This window comes from Pimephales promelas, chromosome 24, assembly GCF_988280905.1.
Source record: "Pimephales promelas chromosome 24, fPimPro1.hap1.1, whole genome shotgun sequence".
Taxonomy (NCBI): domain Eukaryota; kingdom Metazoa; phylum Chordata; class Actinopteri; order Cypriniformes; family Leuciscidae; genus Pimephales; species Pimephales promelas.
Genome location: NC_142792.1, coordinates 26,255,910 through 26,279,306, shown reverse-complemented (window position 1 = coordinate 26,279,306; position 23,397 = coordinate 26,255,910). Strand labels below are relative to the sequence as shown.

Genomic DNA, 23,397 nt, shown 5'->3' with positions numbered 1-23,397 from the left:
TCCAGGTGGATGCTGCACACTTGTGGTGGTTGAGGAGATTCCCCTCTCTATGTGAAGCGCTTTGAGTGTCCAGAAAAGCGCTATATAAATGTAATGAATTATTATTAACGTCTCTCATGGCTTTTAGATCAAAAGTGTGCAGATTTGGAGAAATATTGATATATTCTCAGTTTACATCAGATTTCTATTGACAGGAATAAAATTTTATTTAATTTGTAGCCAAATGCGTTAATGTAATCATTATCAGCGCTGTATACGGATGTGCTGTGTTCAATTCATACCAGCAGCCTGAGGGCGGTCTACTGAACATTATAGCTAGTCCATATTTGAAACACATGAAGAAGTGCGTTCGACAATGCAGGAAATCCCAAATACCCAACCACAAACAGAGCTAACAGATCGCTGTAACATGCAGATTATCGTTTTGAAGACAATAAACATTTTTGCAATGATATTTGACTTACCTGTGTTCATACTAGAATGTATAATTAATGTTATGCTAATCGATAGTCTTAGGGTGACCGTATTTTGATTACCAAAAACCAGGACACTCGTCCCAGCAAGCAAATACACAAATGATACTCGGAAGTTTACACAAAGATGCCTTATTAATTTCAATACATTTAAAATAGGCTATGCTTTCTCTCTATGGATAGAAAATCGTTATATTACAAAGACACAAATTCAGGTAGGCTTCTCAGAAGTTACTCAACATGTTGTTTTATTATGACAGGTTTTTTAAAAAATGAATGAAATAATGTCTCTGCTGTATTAGAAAAATAAATATATAAATAACTAAAAGAAATACCTCCAAATTGAACAAAAATAGCTCTCACAAACTTACAAAAACAAACTAACAAAATATATTTATATCTTTAGTTTTCTTCCTCTTTATCCTGTTTTTCTTCCTCATCCACCTTGTTTGCCCATCTATATTGTACTGTAGAGCTGATCTTTCCCAGCTGCTTTTTGAAAACAATTAAGGACATTTTCTTCACTTTATAAAAAACAGCCAGGACAGGACGTGAAAACAGGACTGTTGGTCACCCTAGACTTTATCATCCTTGCATTATACATAAAATATTACATTTTCTGTCTGATGTTTTTATCTTCTGGATGTAATGGTGCTCTCTCTCTCTCCCATTATCTCTCTGAATGGGAAAATTCTGTCATATGGCCTTGGTGCCTCTAATAAAAAGAAAAGGTGGAGGGCAAATGGCCTTGCTCCTAAAATTACATAATTCCCACCCTGGTCCCCATACAAATGTACATCAACACCTTTGCAATTGCAATTGTAGTATTTTTCCCACTATTGGATAATTCCACACTAAAACCCATACGTTCTCATAGAGCTGTTCTGAAATAATGCCTTTAAGCACAATTTTTCCTGAATAGAGTGAAAACTGTCTCAGTTCTGTGGTCTTCCATCTGTTATTGTCTTCCAAGCCTCTTGGTTTCCTTGCAAACACATTTGAAAAGCATGTTTTTAAGCTCCAGAAGCAGTAAACTGACCTACTTAACATGGCCAGATGACAATCTGATTCCTGGTGGTCTCCTCGGCCACATGAGGATCAGTTTGTGCATAACCCCAAGACAACACTGGTGCATATAATCCACAGGGAAATGTTCAATCACGTTTATCAGGAGCTGGCAACATGGCGACACAACTGAAGGCAGGTGGTGCTCCTCCAGAGGCTGATCTGGAAATGTGTTATCAGTTCTCAATGTTAGATTGGTTGTTTCAGGGTAGATCACCTGATGGCCGTCCCACACTTCTTTCTGTGTACATTTGTCACACCCATAATAACCTGAGCACAGCTTTATGGACTTCACATAATGATAATAATAATAAACTTTATTTTATATGACAACCTTTATCAAGGCTTTTTACACAATGAGACAGACAAATATAATTTTTTTTAACAAAATTAAATTAAATTATAAGTGTACAAAAAATAGACTGAAATACAAAATAGTTAAAAGCATAAAAAAGCTTCTAGGTTTTCTAAAATGTTTCTAGGTTATATTTAAAAAAGCCGTTGATTCTGTGCACCTCTAATATGAAGTGAGTCCCGAGTTTAGGAGCATAGGATGATAAAGCCCTGTCCTCTACAGATCTCAAACGTGTCTTTGGGACAGCCAGCAAACCAGCTTGACAGGAGTGCAAATAATGCTTGGGAAAAGTTAAAAGCACAGACAGATACTGAAGGGCCAGACCATGCAGTGCCTTAGAGTGGCATACACTCTGCTATTTTTAGCCGAATTTTGACTCGTGGAACTTAAAAAAAATCAGCTTTGTCGTGCATCGTTTGTCGTGCAGTGTTCGTGCAGTACAGAGGGCAACGAGAGGCGATTAACCTCTCTCTCATTTAATAAATAATGCTAAATAATGTTGCATTTATTGTGATAAGACGTCATGTTTTATACATACTTCATTCACTGTCAGTATACAGAAGTGAGACATATAACAACTAAAGGAGAATATTAATAAACTTGACTTAGTTACAACACAGTTCACATATTGTTGTTACAGGTTTTATTAATATTTTATTTAATTACTAATTTTTTCAATATTTCTCACACAGATACATTTAAAAGCACGATTACATGGATAATCATACCACCCTGATGAAAATAACACAGCACAGTTCTCGCTTACTTTTCCATTTGGTTCACTCCTCATCCAGCCCCTGCATCAACAGATCAGCATTAGACGTTCAGACTGTGAGATATGATCATTTATTAGACAATAATCGGTTCAGTGATTCCTCACTTATAGGTCAGTGTGCTGCCATCAACCCATGTCCATCTGCTCTCCACATCACTGTCAGTCAGACCCATCCAGACTCCACTCTTTCCAGACATCTTCATTACAAAATCCTAGAAGAACCAACAAGGAAGACACATTTAAAGGGTTAGTTCACCTAAATATGAAAATGCTATCATCTGTTCCTCACACTCATGTTGTTCCAGCTCCATAAATCTTTCATTCATCTTCATCTACTCACATAAAGATATTTTTAATATTTAAATCTGAGAGATTTCTGTTCCTCCATTACAAGTCTAAGCACCCCAAACTCGAATGCTGTGTTCGATGAGCATTTCTGAACCGTCAGCTTTGGGTGAATACACTTTCAATTGATTTAATTAAAAATGTCTTTCATTTGTTTTTTGAAGAAGAACAACGTCTTATGGGTTGGAAAAGAGAGGAGGTTGAGGAATTGATGACAGAGTTATCATTTTTGGGTGAAATCTGTGTTTCTGAGTGGTCAATCTATTTTTCACTCACTTCTTTCTCTTTGTTGTTTATGATGATCAGATCTGCTCCTCTCTCTCTACAGTATCTTCTGCACTCAGTCCAGCTCTTCTCCTCAGATGACATATAGTAAAAACTGGATTGATAAATACATCCATCTGTAAACAGAACCAGATCATCTACTAGCACTTTTTACCACTGGTACTTAATTATGCAATTTGTTTATGATAGTGTGCACTCAAACACTCCAGTGTTTCCCCTTAACATTTTTCCAGCAGTGGTGCTGTTATGTGCCGGAGGCTGTTACCAAACCACGCACAAAGAATTTTAAAATAACCCCTTGGACTCAAGTACCCGTTCCTTGTAAAACTACCCCGATGCAACCGCACCCGAGTGCAATTTAGGGGCTCACGTATCACGTTTTTTGCACGCAAACTTGTTATTTCAATTGGCTTTATGCGTAGCTGCACTTTTTCCTGAACTTCAGCCAGCTCCTTGATCCTCCTTGGATGCGATGAATCAAAGTTCAATAGCCAGCCCATGAACAGCAACCCCAAACGTATCGTTTCCAGCTGAATTGAGCACCCACTTCATTCTCAGCGATCCCTTTTTATCAGCCAGATTCCTTTTACATGTCCCAATCATTGATCTCGGGGCTCTCGTGCACACCTGTTGTGTTTCCTCATGAATGGTCGCTCTTCTGCGACTCGCGAGCGGTCGGAACTGGCCTGACGTTACACCGGGGCCGTTCCGATGGGGAAACAATTGCTGCAAAATTTTAGTTCCGCTTGTTTTGGGTCACCCCGTGACAGTTTCTCTGAGTGCCTCTGTCCAGATCTTCTGTTCCATCAGTGTTAATATTGCCATATACAGGCTGAGACATTTTTGTTTGCTCGGTAATGGAAATGATGGGAGCTATGTGTGTTTCTACTCTGCAGTCCTCTGACTCAAAATTTAGTAAATGAGGCCAATAAGGGGCAAAAGTACGTAACATTACAAGAGCATGTGACATCCTGTCAGTTTCTCCAGGTTATTTTCCTGGCAAATAGAGCAGGCGGCTACGTGTGCGGTCCGACATGCGTGACGTATTTGATGCCATCGTTTTGGTGAGCGTTAGCAAAACAGTCTGAGGTAACTCTCCGCAGACATTCAGTGGAGCTGTAGCCTATGTAAGTTGGACGAAGTGTTACCGTTAGAATTAAGTACTTAAACTTTACACCAAATCACAGCTCCTTGTTTCCTGTCTGCCATTATTGGACAACCTTGATTAATTCAGGTGTGTCTGATTATTGTCGCCATGACTACTGAGTTCAGGCACACCTGAATTAATCAATTTGTCCAATAATGACAGACAGGAAACAAGGAGCTGGCTGAAGTTCAGGAAGTAGTGCAGCTGTGCATAAAGCCAATTGCTATGCCGTGGCGAGATGAACACAGCTCATCTCAACAGGTCATGTGACAAAAACAAACCGACCAGCTTTGGCCTTTACATAACAACATCGATAGCTCGGCCGAACAGCTGATCATATCTGTTCAGGGACGCTTTTAAATTTCTCATCTCCATAAATATATCTATTAGTTAAGCTAATGTAAGCGCTAGAAGTCAATTCATTCTTCCCCTTCATCATGAAGAGCCCAGTTCGCACAGTTTTCTCCATTCCACCAGCGTTTGCTCTCCCGTGATGTCTGTCTTTGCTATGCAACCATGAACATTGGCATACTGTTCATGGCTGGAAAAATGAGTGCGCCGCATCGCTTCTATTATAAGCACGTTTGCCACACGCCTACATTTGAAATAACGAATTTGTACCATAGACTGTAAAAAAAAAAAAATGGATAAAGCATCTGTGACGTGACCCAGAGACTTTCTGAATAACAGTTTTGAGGCTGTTATGGGGGTATGGGCGGCACCCTTTTTTAAATATCTAGGGAAATCCTAACCCCGCCCACCTTCTGGCCAATCCATATATGGGTAAAAGGGCAGGATTTGTGTGAGACTTTTATTTTCCCAAATCGTTGAACTGCACCGGCTTGTATTTGAGACAGGCGTCTATTTGAGACTGGCCTTTATAATTTAGTGTTGAGATGTTGTTCATTGAGTGTAGGTGTAGTCTCTAATCTCAAAAAATCTCCAAATGCTCCACGTAAGACTGCGGTCTTCTGACCTTTTACTATCGTGTAAATTGATTTTAATTAATATGCGCGAGAGAGAGAGAGCAAGACAGCACTCGTGTTGTTTGAAGACGTGAGAGTGCACGTGCTCTCTCTCTCTCTCTGCTCGTAACCCGCCCTGTCAAGCGCAGCAGTCTCTATTCTACATCACTCACCGATCAAAAGAGGCTTTGGCGGGACAAAAATTTGCTTCGGCAGCCGCCAAAAAGCGGACGATCTGACGGGTTTTTAAATATTATATAAAACCCAAAACTAAAAAACGGACCTCTATTTGAGACCGGCCTTCATTTACCGAAACCTGCAGCCACACCAGGCGTCTAAAAGAGACAAGCGTCTATTTGGGACTCGGCTATTATTTGAAGTTTTACAGTACATTCATTTCATTGACAAAAAAATAAATACAATTTTTTTTCCGACACACGGAGAGCACCAGAGGGTTAAGTAAACACGGATTTAACATTACCCATTTCATTAAGCATTTTCCACAGTTCATTTCTCTCCTGATTGAACTGGTCTCTTTCATTTGTCAAGGTTATGTTCTTGTTTAGTAGCTGGTCTCTCTCTTCTCTTTGGTTGGTTATCTTGGATAGTAGCTGGTCTCTCTCTTCTGTTTGGTTGGTTATCTTGGATAGTTGCTGGTCTCTCTCTTCTTCTGTGAGGTTGGTAATCATGTTTAGTAGCTGGTCTCTCTCTTCTTCAGTGTAGTGTGTGCTCTTGGTCTGCATGTGGACACACAGCACTATGACTGCAGTCAGCAGGAGAACACACAGAAGCAACAAACACACTGGAGATGCTCTGGAGCTTCTGATCCTCACACAATCACTTCCTGAAAATAAAGTAAAGAAAATAATGATTAAGGTTTAATTAATGTCCTAATGTGTGTTATATTTGTACCTGTATGGTTTTGTCACAGGTGGGGGTGGTCAACTGGGACCGCGCCGACCCCTAGGACCCAGTACCACCTCAAGGAGCTAACAGAAACCAGACAGACGAGGCAACAGACCGAGTAGTGTAAAATAATATTTTATTATGGTTCCTCTTCAGATGAACTTCAAGTGGCAGGACAAGGGCAGATAGCTGGATGGACACACTCAAGCCAGACGAGGTGAGTAGGTCGGTATGGTTCCTCTTTAGGCGAACTGCAAGATAACACGGGACTAAAGCTTACAATTGGATGGACCAATTCCGGTCAGTGAAGGGTAGGCTTTACGTTACCCTTGGTGGACACAACCCTCGAGCTGGGCTGGTCTTCTCCCTTCCCCTGTGACTGGACAGCACCGTGAGAGTCAAGAGTTGTGAGCAACAGCAAGGTCATGTTCCACACTCAATAGTTCTCCACTTACACATAAACTTCAACACTCCACACACTGGGTGAAATAAGGCCACTGCTCGCACTCTAACCTGACTCCTCTGCCACAATCCTGAACGGGGTCGGGTGTCAGAGGGGTGAACTTGAGACCCGGGAGGCACACAATTACGATAAATTTTCAGAACTTTGTCCAAGCACACTGGGACAGCGATCTGGGATAGAGGTGATGCACACACACAAATACTGAGAGAAGAGAGCAAAAGATCATGACCCAGTTATCCTCAAGTTTGGATTTTACACAGTATTTCTTTCTCCATTAAAGGGGTGATGAACTGAGAAATCTAAATTTCCTTGAGCTTTTGACATCTAAGAGGTCATCATATTATAAGAATATCCTGTAAGTTTCAGAACTGAAAACGTCCTTGTTAGTCCAATAAAAGCTTTTATTGACACCAGGCTCAGCAAACGACTCGTTTTTCAAAGTGGGAAAATATGACGTCAAAGAGGATAAAACACCACCCCTGCAGAAGAAGATCAACGCCTATTTCAACACGGCCGGTTTAGCCCCGCCCACTGATTATCATAGACTCATAGCTAAATAACATAGATGCCTACCTCGTGATGACAATCCGGATCGATATACCGAGCAACACAGAATATTGTGCAGTGCCTGGTTGTGGAAGAAGACAGTCGATGCATAAGCTTCCTCTGGAGTCCAATAGGACTGCATGGATAAACTTTATTTTTAATGACGTTCCAGCTGATGAGGGTAAAATATTGTCCGTCTGTTTGCTTCATTTCACTGAGGATTGTTTTGTAAACAAGACTGGATTTGCAGACCGATTAAGATTAAAGAACAGGGCTATGCCGTCTATATTGGATCTGACAGGAATTGTGCAACACACGGACTCTGGGTCGAACATATATGGGTGAATCATTCCGGTTGCCATTTTAAAACATTGGACGTTTTTAAAACAATTTCCCCCAAGAGCATCGAAAGGTGAGTTGAAACTCATTATAATATGCAAAACTGTTATCCACTCACAGCAGTGGGCATTTACTAGGGTGACCAACTTTCCTGTTTTCCCAGGACAAGTCCTACTTTCATATAACAATATTCTATCCATACAGAGGAGGCATAACCTACTTTAAATGTATTGAAATTAATAAGGTATCTTTGAGTAAACTTCGAGTATCATTTGAGTAGGCCCATCTGTTTGCCGGGCCGAGTGTCCTGGTTTTCAAAATAGGGTAGCCCTAGCATTTACTTCCAAGTCTTCAGTGCGAGACGCCCATAAAAAAGAGCGTTTTTCAGCTAGGCTCAAAACTAGGGCCTATTACTTTTTTCATTTTAATGTTTTTGAATGCAAAACCAAGAGAACATCATAAGTGGACCTCAGACAACAATATAATAAAATTTAAAAAGCCAATTCATGACCCCTTTAACACTTCTCCCATACCTCATATCCATATAACAGCAGTACTGAAGGCTTTGAATAAAGTCAATGAGTACTTATCTTTCTCAAGTACATCAATGTTTTTCATTTCACCCAAATCCTCTCCTTCCAGTTAGAACAACTCTCCTCAATGATCCTCCTTGGATGCGATGAATCAAAGTTCAATAGCCAGCCCGTGAACAGCAACCCCAAACGTATCGTCCTGTCTCTCCAGCTGAACTGAGCACCCACTTCATTCTCAGCGATCCCTTTTTATCAGCCAGATTCCTTTTACGTGTCCCAATCATTGATTTCGGGGCTCTCGTGCACACCTGTTGTGTGTTTCCTCATCAATTGCCGCTCTTCCGCGACTCGCGAGCGGAACGTTACACCTGGGCCGTTCCGATGGGGAAACATTTGCCGCGAAATTTTAGTTCTGCTTGTTTTGGGTCACCCCGTGACAGTTTCTCTGAGTGCCTCTGTCCAGATCTTCTGTTCCATCAGTGTTAATATTGCCATATACAGGCTGAGACATTTTTGTTTGCTCGGTAATGGAAATGATAGGAGCTATGTGTGTTTCTACTCTGCCACCCTCTGACTCTAAATTTAGTAAATGAGGCCAATAAGGGGCAAAAGTACGTAACATTACAAGAGCATGTGACATCCAGTCAGTTTCTCCAGGTTATTTTCCCGGCGAATAGAGCAGGCGGCTACGTGTGCGGTCCGACATGCATGACGTATTTGATGCCTTCATCCAACAGTGTGCGTGGGAAAGTATCGGTGTTGGTGGCGCATGTGGCACATGTGTGTGTGTTGGCTTCTCCTGCAGAAGTACATCTGTATGATGTTTATGTACATTATACCTCTGGTATTTGATAGCCTAGGTCCTTTGATAGTCCTATTTCTACTACATGCCGTTCTACTTGAGCTGACCCTTTAATGTTATGTAGGGCTGAATGATTATGGAAAATAATCTAATTGTGATTTTTTTAACCAATATTGCGATTGCGATTTAATATGCGATTAAAAAAAAGTTATTTACCTTCTGTATTAGTCGACAAAGACAAGCAATAAATCATTGTACAGTAGGGATGGGAATCTTTTTAGGCAGCTCATGATCTACTTTTTTTATTAATTAATCTTAATAACACTTAAAATGTATTTAATTACATGTGTAAAAACACATACTTTAAAAAATAAAATAAAAAACATTTAATCAAACCAATGTTAAGAATTTTAAATAGGCTATATAAAATAACATATCTTCATAATATAAAAGCTAGTAAATAAAGAGAAACAAAAAAAGCATTACAAGCAATAAAGAAAGAGTGGTCTCAGTATTTAAAATAGGCTGTCTGAATGTTGTTTATCATTCAAGAGCCCCCCCCCCCCCCCAGTTTAGATATGATGAGCTGCATTCACACTAATGCACATATCTCTTGAAATTGTCAATGTGGTTTGTCCTGTTGGTTTAAGAACTGACCGTGTTTACATTAATTTCGCATCATAAAAGCATTTTGACATGCAAGTTTATGCACATTTAACTAATGAGTCGCTCATGGCCGCATGCACGAGCGCTCTTCACAAAGCGCGCGTTAGTATTTTAAAATGAAAGCAGCCTTCTGAGTGATTTTCATAGTTTTAATATATAAGCTAACTGCATTCCAAAAGACATAAATAATGCCTCTGTGAAGCCCTTTTAAGGAAAATTCCCGCGGGAGAGAACGCGCACTTCAAGAGTATAACATCAAGCAAAGCGGCAAAACCCATATAGAAGCAAGCAGAACACGGTTCGTTTTTGAAGCACGCGCAGCGTCATCACGCATCTGTGTTTAAAAACTAAGCTCAGACACGATTCTGAAATTCTCTGAATCAATCCAGAATTGTTGGGGAGAGAATAAATAACACAATATCCCATACATTAAAAATAAACTGTTCTTTTCTGAACGCCAGACCGCGTAGCGTGGCAAGTTGATGCTTGATCTTGCAGACTGCTCCCGCGTGTAACGTGACCAGTGTAATCGCAGCTCTTGCGATTACAAAATCGCGTTTCGTATCGCGATTTTATCGCAAATGCAATTAGTCGTTCAGCCCCAATGTTATGTCAGATGTAACTGATAATTAAATATGTCTTAAACATCAAGAGGTTCATGTTTGCCTTGAGTTTTTAGTGAGCGTTAGCAAAACTCTCCGCAGTCAGTCAGTGGAGCTGTAGCCTATGTAAGTTGGACGAACTGTTACCGTTAGAATTAAGTACTTAAACTTTACACCAAATCAAATATGTAATTGCATGATGCTAGCTACTGCTAGTTAGCCAGCTGAAACTACCCTACTTAAAACGACACTAACAAAACACTTACATTCATTAATTCCAAAAGTTTAAAACAAGCTAATCTTAAATATATCTCTCACGATTGAATGCAGGAGATTAGCTTGGTTTAGATTTTGGAATTAAAATTAAGGATGTATTAATCTACTGGTAATCAGGGGTGTAAAGTAACGAATTACAAATACTCACGTTACTGTAATTAAGTAGTTTTTTTCAGAAATTGTACTTTTTTGAGTAAGTTTAAAATTGTGTAATTTTACTTTTACTTGAGTACATTTTAAGTGATGTATCGGTACTTTTTCTCCGCTATTTTCCTTCTGTTTGTGGCCGTTACTCGTTACGTGCTTGTTTTAATTTTATTTTTATCCATCAACGTGATTGGATTGAGTAATCGGTCTCGTGACTGTCGTCAATTCAAATGAAGCATAGAAAACTTACCGCCTATTCCTGCTGTTACTCGTGACTGCTGTGGAAGTGCATTCATCACGCATCAATTCAATCCAGATATCAGCGTGTTCCTCTAATATGCTAAGGTACATTTCTGCTTAATATGATACTGTATATAGGCTGGCCTGTCTACATGGCCTAACATTTGGTCTGAGGGGGAATTGCGAGACGAGTTCATAATGCGGTGAATTCCCGCTCACTTCACAATCGCATTATAGAGAGACGCGCGTCACGATCTGCACTGCCGCGTCTCGCGCTCGCCATGCCGCCAGATTCAGAATCAGTGCACCATGTCGTTAACTTGAACTGCATTACTTAATAAGAAATTAGCACAGCTCGTTAATAAACTGCGTTTTTTGATTGATCCATTATATGATCCGTCTTCAAGTGCAAGTGCACTTGCGCAAAAACATTTTTTATGCTGAACTTTTTTTTAGTTTTTTTGCGGATGCTGCTGATAAAACAGCTTAGCCGAGATTTCAGAGACAAAGTGTGTTTGTTTCTTTTGTAAAAGTTTCCTGGATATAACTTCCCTATTTAATGCACAATTTTCCTTACAAATTATTATCAGCATTACAATGTGAGTAAATGTAGCCGTGTAAAATGTAAGGGATGATGCCACCCTTCTAGAACAATGCATTTACGTTTAAATTGTAACATATTTAATAGCATGGAATAAAAGTGTGTAATTAGTGTTAGCTCACTATCTTAACCTTTTTCATTGCATTAGTTGAGGTAATATTAGTGATTCTCATTTATCAAAACACTAACATTGGTAACGTTTTGGAGAGAAATTGGGTATTTTTTATTTTATTTAACCCATCTCTTGGTGTGTGATGCTGAACTATCATATGAGTTTCTAAAGGTTTTTGAATTCTTTGCACAGTTATGAATATTGATATTTTATGTGCAACAATAACATGCTCAGGCCCAGTGGCTTTTCGCCTAATTTTAAATGCTCTTTCCCCCAAATAATATGATTTAAATGGTGATGAGTGTACTGATTTGATACATTTTAAAAAGATGGATGATAGATATTCTTCAATCTTTCTTACAAAGAACAAAATATAATGTGAATTCCAGTATGTGCATTTTTTTTAATTTATAAATTGTAGTGCACAGTGTTTATTATAGCCTAAGGGTTAGAATCCGCACCTCAGTACTCACTACTCACTACTCTTGAGTACTTTGAAATAAGCTACTTTTTTACTCTTACTCAAGTAGTTTTTTGGACAAGTACTTTTTACTCTACTCACACTACATTTTTTGGAATGTAATGGTACTTTTACTTGAGTATGTTTTTTCAGTACTCTTTCCACCACTGCTGGTAATGTCGTAGTTTTGGTTCAGAGCTGTGACCTAACGTTAGACATGCTACCTACTGTTAGTTAGCCAGCTGAATTACCCTACTTAAAACGATACTAACAAGACACTTACATTCGTTTGAACAACACAGTGTACAAAACAAATGTTTTTCATAGATATCATATTCTAATTAAATGAATACATACAATCACAAAACCAATGTCCTTGGCGATAGTCACTGCCCAGATAGCAAACTGACATTGAATCAACGTAGAAACATGACATCGAAACAACGTTGATCTGACATTGTTTTGCTCATCGAATTAACGTTGAACCAACGTCAGACGCGTCATTCTTTCAAAACTAACGGAAAATCAACTTGAAATCAACGCGTTGTTTCAACGTTATGAAAGCAAACCAATTTTCGATTTCATTTAGCTTTGAAGAATGCCGCGTCTGACGTTGGTTCAACGTTAATTCGATGAGCAAAATCAACGTTGTTTCAATGTCATGAGAGACGTCGTTTCCACGTTGATTCAATGTCAGTTTGCTATCTGGGAACACTTTTCATATCGTTGAGAATAAAACAACCGTCTCAACTTTACAATTTCAGGTTCTCCCTCCATGGGGATCATCCATTTCGAAAAGTAAAGCAGATACGGGCCCTCTGCCCACCGTCTATTAAGGGTTGGTTATTTTTGCAGCCTTGTGCCGTTGAAGGGACTGTGACACTACCATGCAACCCGTGCTTGATCGTCCAAGGTAATGTTGTGGTTGTGGTAATTTTAAACTACAATTATTAACCAGTTAACCTTCAGACAAACATCTATTCGTCTTACAGACTGCGGATCTGTCATAAAATGATTTGTCAAAATAAGTTTTTTTTCTGCTGACGATGTTTTATTCGAAGATGTTTACACTCGAAGCAGCGATGACACTGAGAAGACCGCGACGATGATGATAATATGCTTGAAAGATTATCCAATTAATCCAAGATTATTATAACGGTGAGTTGCTTTGTAACATGCACACATTATACGTGTGTGTGTGTGTGTTGGTGGGTGAGAGAGAGAGACAGAGATAGTGTTTGGTTTCCATTTCATACGGTAAATGCATTGTGTTCTGAAAAGGTTATGCTACTTTATATGCATTTATTTATTTGTATCTATTTATTTACATGCGTTGGACGGTTGTGCAGTTGTTTGCCGTTTTTTTCTGGCACACTATCTATATATGTGGAGTGTGTGTGTGCTGGGAAAAAGGATGGAGGCAGCTGGACACCTGTTCATAGATGTGAAAAGACTTACATTTCCTTTGTTTTCTCCTAGCACGTATACTGTATTTTTTCCATAATATTTACAAGTTAGTACAAATGCAAATATTTGTACTGTAAATATGATGCATGTTATATTGTAAAATTGTAAACGTTGTGTACATATATTTATATAATGCAGACATTGGTGGAAAGAATTGCAGAAAATATGTGCTAGAGATAAATAGGAAGGAGTTGTATGCTATCAAAATGGCATATTCCTGTCTGATGGCCGGCCATCAGTGTGATTGTTGCTTCTTTGTCTGGTCATCCATATGAATGCTGTCTATATCACTGGCCATCACCGGCCATTGATTGTTGATTGAATGCATGTGATTTAGTACGAATGCTGTCTAAACGACTACCCATCAGTTTGATTGTTTCACGAAGGGCCAACTATTTAAAAACTGAACAGAATTATTTACTTGACATGCAGTGCTAATTATCTTTCCATTCTTTCCCATGCAACAGCCATCAAGTTGAATCTTCAGATGAAGAATGGCATCCAAGCACCAGCCAACCAGCAGAAAAGAGATGCAAGCTCTGTTTCCTCACTTTTTCCATCCAATATATATATTTGTTTGTGTGTTCTTTAAAATATAAATGTGTTAAAGAAAGATCTCCTATACAAATGGGTCAGTGGGACGTGTGCAGAAGGACAGAATGTTCTGTTTTTCTCAAAAATAGATAAGCTTGGTTGCAGTTGTTTTTGAAATGACATATCTATTTAAACCCACATGTAAAAACATATAAGAAGTGTTAGAATAGGTGTGGGTATACATAGATGAGAAGTGTTAGAATATGGGGAACTGAGAACTGTGTTCGTGCAAGGGGGTTTGGATCTTTTACGAAGATAAGAAGAGGAGGGGTACTTTTTGGAGGATGTTCTTTTGTGTATGAAAAAAGGGAAAAAATCTTCCTAATTATTAATTTATTTTCAAGTGTCAAGTCGTCCTGATATTTGATGTGAGCAGTTTCATGTCTTTCTCCTGATAGTTCCTACACTGCCTGAAGTCAACATAAACGATTTAGACCTGCTTTCACTCCCCATTTGAATGACTTAGTCCTTCTTAAACACTTTTCATGACCATGTTAAGTTGTAATATCAATAGTAATTTATGGTACGGCAAAATAATAATTTACATTGTAGGTAATTTAACTAGCAGCACTATGCCTGTAAAGTCAAGTTTCTCCACAAAGATAGAGCAGAATTCTCATGCACATTATTATGAAGGCCTCATGTCCTCAATGAAACCCTCATGATAACACCAAACTAATACTGGGTGTTTCTGCATGATTTATGACCATCCTAACTATAACACACAAGCTGAGGAACCATTTTGGTCCGTTTTTATTTTCTCTCCAAAAACAAAGTAGAACGAAAAACACTGTATATAGACCATTTCACAAGACGTAAACAACACTGGTCCAGAAGCACTTCCTGTTTCAGTTTTTTAACACTACATAAAAGCTGGAATAAAATACAACCAACAGAACATTTAAAACTGAATCAAAAAGTTAAACAAACATCTTTAAGATGTATTCTTTACATGTGAAAAAGAAAAGAGTTACAAATTGAAACAGGAAGTGCTTCTGGACCAGTGTTGTTTACATCTTGTGAAATGGTCTATACTTCAATCACTTCCACAGTTATGACATTAGATGACTGAACATGTGCAGGCTGTGATGTTTCTATCAAAGTAATGAATGTGATTACCTGAACTCTGAAGTGGTTGGTGTGTGTTTATCTCTGTCCTGAAGTCATGATTTCTCACACTCTCATAGATTTCCACTGTCATTTCCACTCTCTCCGTCTGCATTCCCTCTGACTCGATCCCGATCACATTGTTATATATGCTATCTGACATTTCTTCTTTAACATTAAATGATTTTGTTCCTTGTTCTTCTGCGATGTAATCAGCACTCGTCTTCTTTTCAAAGCTAGTGGCAAACTTGTGCTCAATGAGTGAAAACAAACAGACCCTTAAAGTTGACATGAAACAGAAGTTGTGATGTCATGTGAGAGACAAGTTGTGCAGGGGAAGTTATTTTTCAAATGAATTTTAAATGTGATGTCCATTGATAAATCATGTATAAATACTGCAATATTCTATAGAAAATAAGAATTGTCTATTTTGATTTCATTGTGACTCAGATGGTGCAAGTATATTGGAGAAACACAAACAATGGCTGCCTGCTTTCATGTACAGGAATGGAGATAAACTGTAAAATAAGTAAATCACGGTAAAATAAGTATGGAATTCCAATTAAAAAATAATTCTACATTACAGATAATTCTCTTTGTATTCCTGCCACAAATTGTGCTCTTCGTTTACGATTAACTGTGTAATGGCTTACGTAAAATAAAGGATCAGGCTTTATAGAGCTGATACAGATCTGTTAAATACATTGATCAGCCCTGATACTTCAAGACCGCCGCTTGAAATCCCTAATATCTATTTTTATATCGGTTTAAACAATTCTATCACCCTTCTTTTAATTAAGTTTTAATTATAAATATGTTTATATTTCCTCCAAGATATTGATTTTCTCCTGCCAGGCTGTTATTCTAAATACACATTCGTTCTTAAGTGAATTGCCTGGTATAAAGAAAGAGACATGAATAAGAAATTTTTTCTTCTGTATACTTTATTCTTACAAATTATACTGTATTAAGCAATACATTGTTCAAAACAGTCAATCCAGTTTCACTGATGATTTGGCAAATTTTCTGACTTAAAAACAGTAAAATAGTGTCCATTTTAAAATAGTTGATCTCTATTAATTATAATAATTTTTCACACAGTTAAACATGATCTGATCAAGTGATTTTCCTTTGCTGTCATGTTCTCTTTTTTTAATGAAGAGAATAATTATAAAGAGTCAATGGACAGGAAATCACTGGGAAAACCCTTTTTTACCACCTCAACTCTGTTTTAATTTTCATAATTTAGGGTGACCAACAGTCCTGTTTTCACGTCCTGTCCTGGCTGTTTTTTATGAAGTGATGAAATTGTCAAAAACTGCTGGAAAACATCATCTCTACAACAAAATATAGATGGGCAAACAAGGAGGATGAGGAAGAAAAAACAGGATAAAGAGGAAGAAAACTAAAGATATAAATATATTTTCTTAGGTCTTTTTGGTATGTTTGTGAGAGCTATTTTTGTTAAAATTTGGAGGTATTTATTTTAGTTATTTATATATTTGTTTTTCTAATACAGAAGAGACTTTATTTCATTCATTATTTTTGAAACCTGTGATAATAAAACATGTTGAGTAACTTCTGAGAAGCCTCATCTGAATTAGTGTCTTCAAATAGAACAATATTGTAATGTTTTGTAATCAAAAATTAAATTAATAAGGCATCTTTGAGTAAACTTCGAGTATCATTTGAGTATCTGTTTGCTGGGCAGAGTGTCCTGGATTTTGGTCATCAAAATATCATATTTATTTAAATTCACTGTATTGTGGAGGAATTTCTGCAGGAAGGTGATGCATGGCAGGGTTGCTGACCACAGATATCTAAAAGAAATATAATATATATATGGATTCATACTTAGTGACACTAAATAATACATTTGTTTTGGTACCATTTTACTCAAAGTCTAATTAAACTGGGGTTACAAGCTCCTCTTACCTCTGAGTTGTTAAGATCTTGGAAATTATTGTGCCCAAAACAACAGGGATGTTGAGTCAAAACTTGTGGAACTAACGGCACCTTTGGAAAAATACATATGTATAGTTTTAGGTATTTTAATTTACAATTACACACACATCTGAAACTAAATTCACTCACATACTATACTGAAATGCTCACACACACACACACAAGTGAAAAGCTCTCATACATACAACTAAAATGATCACACTCTCACACAAAAAAGCAAACTAAAAAGCATTTCAGTATGTTGTATGAAAGAATTTCAGTTGAAACGGAAGGTGGTTAACGTACACTCCACTCCAGTTGGTGGCAGTAGTGCACCTCAAAACAAATAACTAGAAGCTGTTGAAAGAAAGCATAGTAGAAAACCGCGCCTTTCACAATACAAGCGACCACAGTTGACCGCTAGTTCGCCCGCCAATTGCACCACACCAATGTCTTCCCAACAACAGTAAAGAACATTAGTTGAGGCAGCGGGCTTGCTGAACACCATATTGGCTTCAGCGGAGACCCTCAGAACACTGTCAAATGCCACAACCATCAGGCAGGAGCCGACCGTTGCAACTCGTCAATGGACAGTCACTGTTATGATCATGTTTGTGTATTTATGATCTTTTTCTTGATATCCGATTCTGATTGGCTTCAGATCCTGTTAGTCCTCTGGGATTCGTTCATCTCCATGATGCTCTGCCGGAAACTGGCTATAAAAGGCGACGCCAGCTGTCTTGAAGGAGAGCGGGGGTTTTGGATGGGTTTTGGTTGAATGTGCGCGCATGCCGCACACCTTGTAGACGTTCATTATGTAGCCCATGTTAGACTTGTGTTCCTCATTTGTTAATTTTTTATTTTATTAATACTATTTTTTTATTCTAAATTTACAATAAATGGACAGGTGTCAGCTTTCAAATGAGATCATACTTGTACTTTTAGTGCAAAGGGTTCATGAACTGGATCAGTTTTAGTTTGGGTATGCAGATTTTTCAAAAGTGGGGTAGCTGGCTAACAGGTTAAATCAAAGGCTGCGTACAGTCTCAAGTGTTATCCCACTTGAGCCTTTTTCCACAGACATTTTGCACAAATATATATTTTGTATTTTATTGCTTTTATTTAAATTTATTAATTTTTTTTTAATTTGCTTTTTTGCTTTACACTGAAAATGTTCAATAAATATATTATTGGGGAAAAAAAGAAACCATTTCCATTGCTGATAAAAACAAACTTGGGAACTTGGACGCATCACTCACCTGTGGAGAACAGCAGCAGGCGGCTTTACAGGCAAATGCTGACAGACAGATGGAGATGATAAACTGAAGGAAGGCGAATATCAATGATACACTGCTGATTCCCCAGAAGAGAGCCTGAGAGAGAATTCAACATTAGCATAAATAATAATGACAAAATAATTAATAATTAGCACTCACATCCGGAAACAGGCTGTTCAGGATTTCATAATCATCATCCTATTTATAGGTCAAACTGGACTAAGTTTAATGCTTTCTTTAATTGTAAATTATCAATAATAGCAAGAGAGCTATAAACTACTTCTGAAATGTTGGGAAAAAAAGACAACTGTACTGACCACACAGTGATCTCATTGTAATTATGAAATAAATGTGAATAGAAATGTTGGTGACATACCGTATACTTTCTCTCATACTTATAACAATCATAACCGCTGCAGTAATTGTAGTTGTCCAATGGCGCTAGAACCAAATCCAATGAATTTATGATTAAGGAAGTGCCTGCAGTTATAGCACTGAAAATGTTCATTCCAAGTGAACCTTTCACCTATAGGTAGAAAGAAAAACATAAAATGGATTAATAAATTAGCTAGGACTTTTGCTTGTTAAAGGGTTAGTTCACCCAAAAATGAAAATTCTGTCAGTATTTACTCACCCTCGTGTTGTTCCAAACCTCTATGTGTTTATTTGTTCTGCTGAACACAAAGGAAGATATTTGGAAGTATGTTTTAATCAAACAGATCTCAGTCCCCATTGAGGTAGTCAATGGGGATTGAGATCTGTTTGATTAAAACATTCTTCCAAATATCTTTCTTTGTGTATAGCAGAACATATAAACACATAGAGGTTTGGAACAACATGAGGGTGAGTAAATACTGACAGAATTTTCATTTTTGGGTGAACTAACCCTTTAACATAGATGGATAAGCATAGAAAAGTACACTACTTGACTTCAGGGTCCAATCACTAATGGCTCATGTGGATGATTAAGCGATACTATGTATTGTACAGCAAACAATACACAATTTGGTGTGAATTCTCAAAATGTGTTGTAGTCTATACCTATTAACTTTAATTCTTTTGGGTGTTAAAGTTCAATTTGCATTGCCATTGTTGACATTTGGTTCCCTGAAAATTATGGTCAAACACAATAGTGTTCCAGTACCTCTAGTGTTTAAACCCCTAAAAATAACAAGTGTTGTGTACATACCAAACACAAACTGGAGGTTGAATTCACTTTATTCTCTGCAGAAATGCAGAGTGAGCCTGCGGTGATGTACTGAGAGCAGAGAGAGAGACAATTATGTTGGAAAATGTAACTTGTGTTATAAAAGAGACAACTTTTAATTGCATCTTACGATGAGAGATCCCCAGAAAGGTATACCACTATAGACAAAGATGGAATCTGCATGAACTGCAGACAAGATTCCCAACAGGAAAGTCCACAGACCAATCATTATCTGGACAGTCTGTGAAGGACGAGAGAGGCTTTTATAAATCAAGTACAACAGTGTAATATTTTGGTAACAACATAACATGAATAGTATACATTTATAACAGCTGTAGTTAAGGATTTATGATTGCACTCCAAAAATATCTAGGTGCTCTCATTGCATAAATTCACATACTGGGGCCCGATCTTCGTACATTGCGTAAAACATCCGAGATCAAATGAGACATCCAAGATAATATGATCGTGTTCATCATGATCCGGCTAATTGGGTTCTTCGAACACTCCTGTTGTTGACGATTAGTATCGCTGGATTGAGTTATCTGAGATAACTGCGCGTTCTCGCGTTGGTTTAAAAGGGGACATGTATCGATAGCAGAACCAGTGATCAGCAACGCTGCTATTGGCTGTTCAGCATGGCCAAAGAACACGCCCAGTTTTTCTCCCAAGCAGAGCAAGCGCTTTTAATGGAAGGTTATGCCGAATTTCAGTCTTTAATTAAACGCCAGGAACACCTCAAAGTGTGCAAAAGCCAGGAGAGATTGCTGGCAAAAGTAGAAGACAAATTAAATGCGTTTGTGGTGGCCATGTTAGATGTTTTAATAACTTATTGTTATTTTATTTTCATAATTTCATAAATACTTTCTTCATTGTAATGTCAGAGTCACCACACTATAATGAACATGGTGAAAGTGAAGTACAAAAATACCATTAAGTAGAATATATTTGTACTTCACTTTCACCATGTTCATTACTAGTCTCTTTTAAAAAGGTACTGTTATGTAAATGAGTGTCTGTTTGTAAAAGCAACAAGGAAAAAGGCTGAAAAAAACAAAAAAACTAAGAGCGCCAAGTAAACTTTGCGAATGGCACGACAGAAAGCTTATCAAGTTCTCTGCATCTCCAATAGTGTAAATGAAGCCACTCGCAAAGAATTGTAAGGCAATGTAAACATTTTGTGCTGTTGTTAAAGCCCGACATCGAATCAAACATTAATGTGCATTTCCAACAAAATAATAACGTATAAACGTCACCCTCGCGACGGTCGTTTCACAAGAAAAAAATAAATGAATCTCAGAAATTAGGCTACACTATCGGTACGGTGCTTTTTACCATTACCTACAATTCCATGACGTTCCAAATGACGTCTGAAGCAGGAGTGACACCGCTGAATGCAATCATGGATGATTAGACCTGGCAGTGAGTTATGGGTAATGAAGTCCGTGAAGGAGTATCAATAGTCTGAGGTAGAGTACCCTCTGGTGGCATTCACAAACACTCTAACTGGTGACTGTGACTGAGACACTATATATTTTTACAACTTTACTCTGTAAATTATAAACCTGATCTGATATTGCTGTCTTTCCTGCATTGTCACCGAGGCATTGAGTCACATTAATCAATAAAAAATGTCTACGCTTTGTTCATCCGTCTACTACTCGACCACTTTAGAATTTATTCATGTACTTTCCTTACCTAAAACACATAAAAATTATACAATTATTTGGGTTTATGAACAATTTTTCACCCCAAGTGCTTTTGGCTGGCCTTTCAGAAATGTCTGAAGTCCACGAAGAGGTGAAACTCCTTCTAGCTGTTGTCCATAAACAGGCACAGGAGCATTTGTCCCAGTTCCAGCTGCTGGTATTGGTGGTTGAAACTGGATGACAATCGTCGAAGAGTTCACGGGTAGGACAGTGTGAGACATTCTTCTTTCTGGATCTGAAATGGACCCGTATAAAATCATAGTAAATCGAGTGTGGATATGATTTTTATTTACATTTATTTAAATAGCGCATTTTTCAATAGAGAATTTTTCAAATCAGCTTTACAGAGATAACAGGAAAACTCCATCAGGTGACAGAATGGAGAAAAAAACCTTGGGAGAACCGAGACTCAGTCGGGGCCGGTTCTCCTCTGGCCAACGAACGAGAAGAGCATGATTATGATTCAGGCAGCGTTATAGGTCAGAAGTCAATCAAAATATTGATTATCAGAATATTATGTAAACGAACTTTCCAGTTTTAATCATTATTATTATTTTATTTATTATAAATGTGGTCTTCATTTTGTTTAAACGCTTATTGAATGGAGTTGTCAATGGTAGTTAATATCATTGGTTAAATTACTGTCGTCAAATAGAAATAGACCTTGAAACCAGAGAGTATGCAAACAGCTCTTGTTTAAATTGATCTATATTCAGTTACATGTAAGGCAGATTTAGCGGATGCTCTTTTCTAAAGACATTTACAAAAGTGCCCTACCAACCATTATAGATTACAATTAAATAAAGGAAATCCATTCATTAATAAAAACTAATGCGGACAATGCAAAAGTAGTCAGATAGTCAGTGTAAATATATAATTTGTTATTTTACCAGAAAGAAATCTTCTGTTCAGTTGGTTTACCACAATTTGCTCTGTAGTTCAGTTCACTCTCCTGAGATAGGTCGATGTAAGTAAGATGTCATAAGAGTAAATCCTGTTACTGTTTCCCAGAATGAAAGGGGGAGCAGGTGGAGCTAACATGGTTAGTAACGCTGGCCCTTTAATAAGATAATAAAACCACAAAAGATAATAATTAACTAAAGTATTCATACATTTGTTTGTTTTTCTGTATAGCAAGTAATATTCATGCTGATTCAGAGGCATATATATATATATATATAACAAAATATGATATAACAATGATCAGCACAGCATGATTTAAAATACCAAAGTGAATGCAGGTGACACTCCTTAGTTGATAAAAGAGTTAATCTTTTGCAATCTTTTATGGCTGTTTGTCACAGTGTCTGGTTTATGTTTCCTGGTAACCACTAGAATTCCTGTTCCTGCACGGTGTCCTACACTCTGATACTACATTTTCCATGATCCTTTCTATTGTGTTCAGCTGTTTCTTGTCACCTCGTCTAGCACTTGTGTACATATGCCATGTGTTTATGTTTTTGGATATAACCCTTTTTGTCATGGTTCATGGATTCATTGACTCTCTCTCTCGCTATGTGTGCGTGCTGAGTGAATGGCCGCGGCTCATCAGCGGGCTCGTTTCACTGATGAGCCGATCAGCGCCAGCTGTTATAAATGAGGATGTCCTATTGTTTGGTTGTTTGGAGGATATTGTTTGCTCACTCATCTTGTCTTTGTCAGATGATTGTGGAGGTTCTCTCCGAGGCCTGTGCTTTCTGTCCCGCTCCAGTTCCTGCTTCTTCGAGGTTTCCCGAGGATCTTCTTCTCTGCGCTGATTTTCCTGCATTTCCACCCACTGAGTCGCTGCGTTACCATTGCCTGTGTGTGTGTTCTGAGTCTGCCTGAGGATTATCTGCCACTTCTACACTGATTTATCTGTGAACTATCTACTATTCGTTGCTGAGTGATCTCAGTGGATGCTGCATGTCAAAATGAGCCACTTGTCTTCTCAAATACTTGTTCACTCGTATCTGAATCCTTGACTGTTTTTCCCTATGCATCATGACA

At 38.0% G+C, this 23,397-nt stretch overlaps 2 protein-coding genes across 2 annotated transcripts; both read right to left on the bottom strand.

The window, feature by feature from the left end:
• Positions 1-1,958: 1,958 nt before the first annotated feature.
• Positions 1,959-15,565, bottom strand: LOC120464187 (uncharacterized). The gene is made up of 5 exons (XM_089126947.1): positions 15,284-15,565; positions 5,892-6,254; positions 3,290-3,414; positions 2,774-2,880; positions 1,959-2,690 (listed from the first exon to the last, which is right to left on the bottom strand). Exons 1-5 carry the CDS (start codon positions 15,561-15,563, stop codon positions 2,552-2,554), a joined length of 1,014 nt encoding a protein of 337 aa, XP_088983073.1. The 5' UTR covers positions 15,564-15,565; the 3' UTR covers positions 1,959-2,551.
• Positions 15,566-16,738: 1,173 nt separating this feature from the next.
• LOC120489836 (membrane-spanning 4-domains subfamily A member 4A) lies at positions 16,739-22,427 on the bottom strand. Its single transcript, XM_039687000.2, has 8 exons — positions 22,299-22,427; positions 21,450-21,643; positions 19,830-19,940; positions 19,682-19,750; positions 18,869-19,018; positions 18,475-18,588; positions 17,207-17,287; positions 16,739-17,091 (listed from the first exon to the last, which is right to left on the bottom strand). The coding sequence occupies exons 2-8, from the start codon at positions 21,627-21,629 to the stop codon at positions 17,017-17,019; spliced, it is 780 nt and encodes a 259-aa protein (XP_039542934.2). The 5' UTR covers positions 21,630-21,643; positions 22,299-22,427; the 3' UTR covers positions 16,739-17,016.
• Positions 22,428-23,397: the final 970 nt, after the last annotated feature.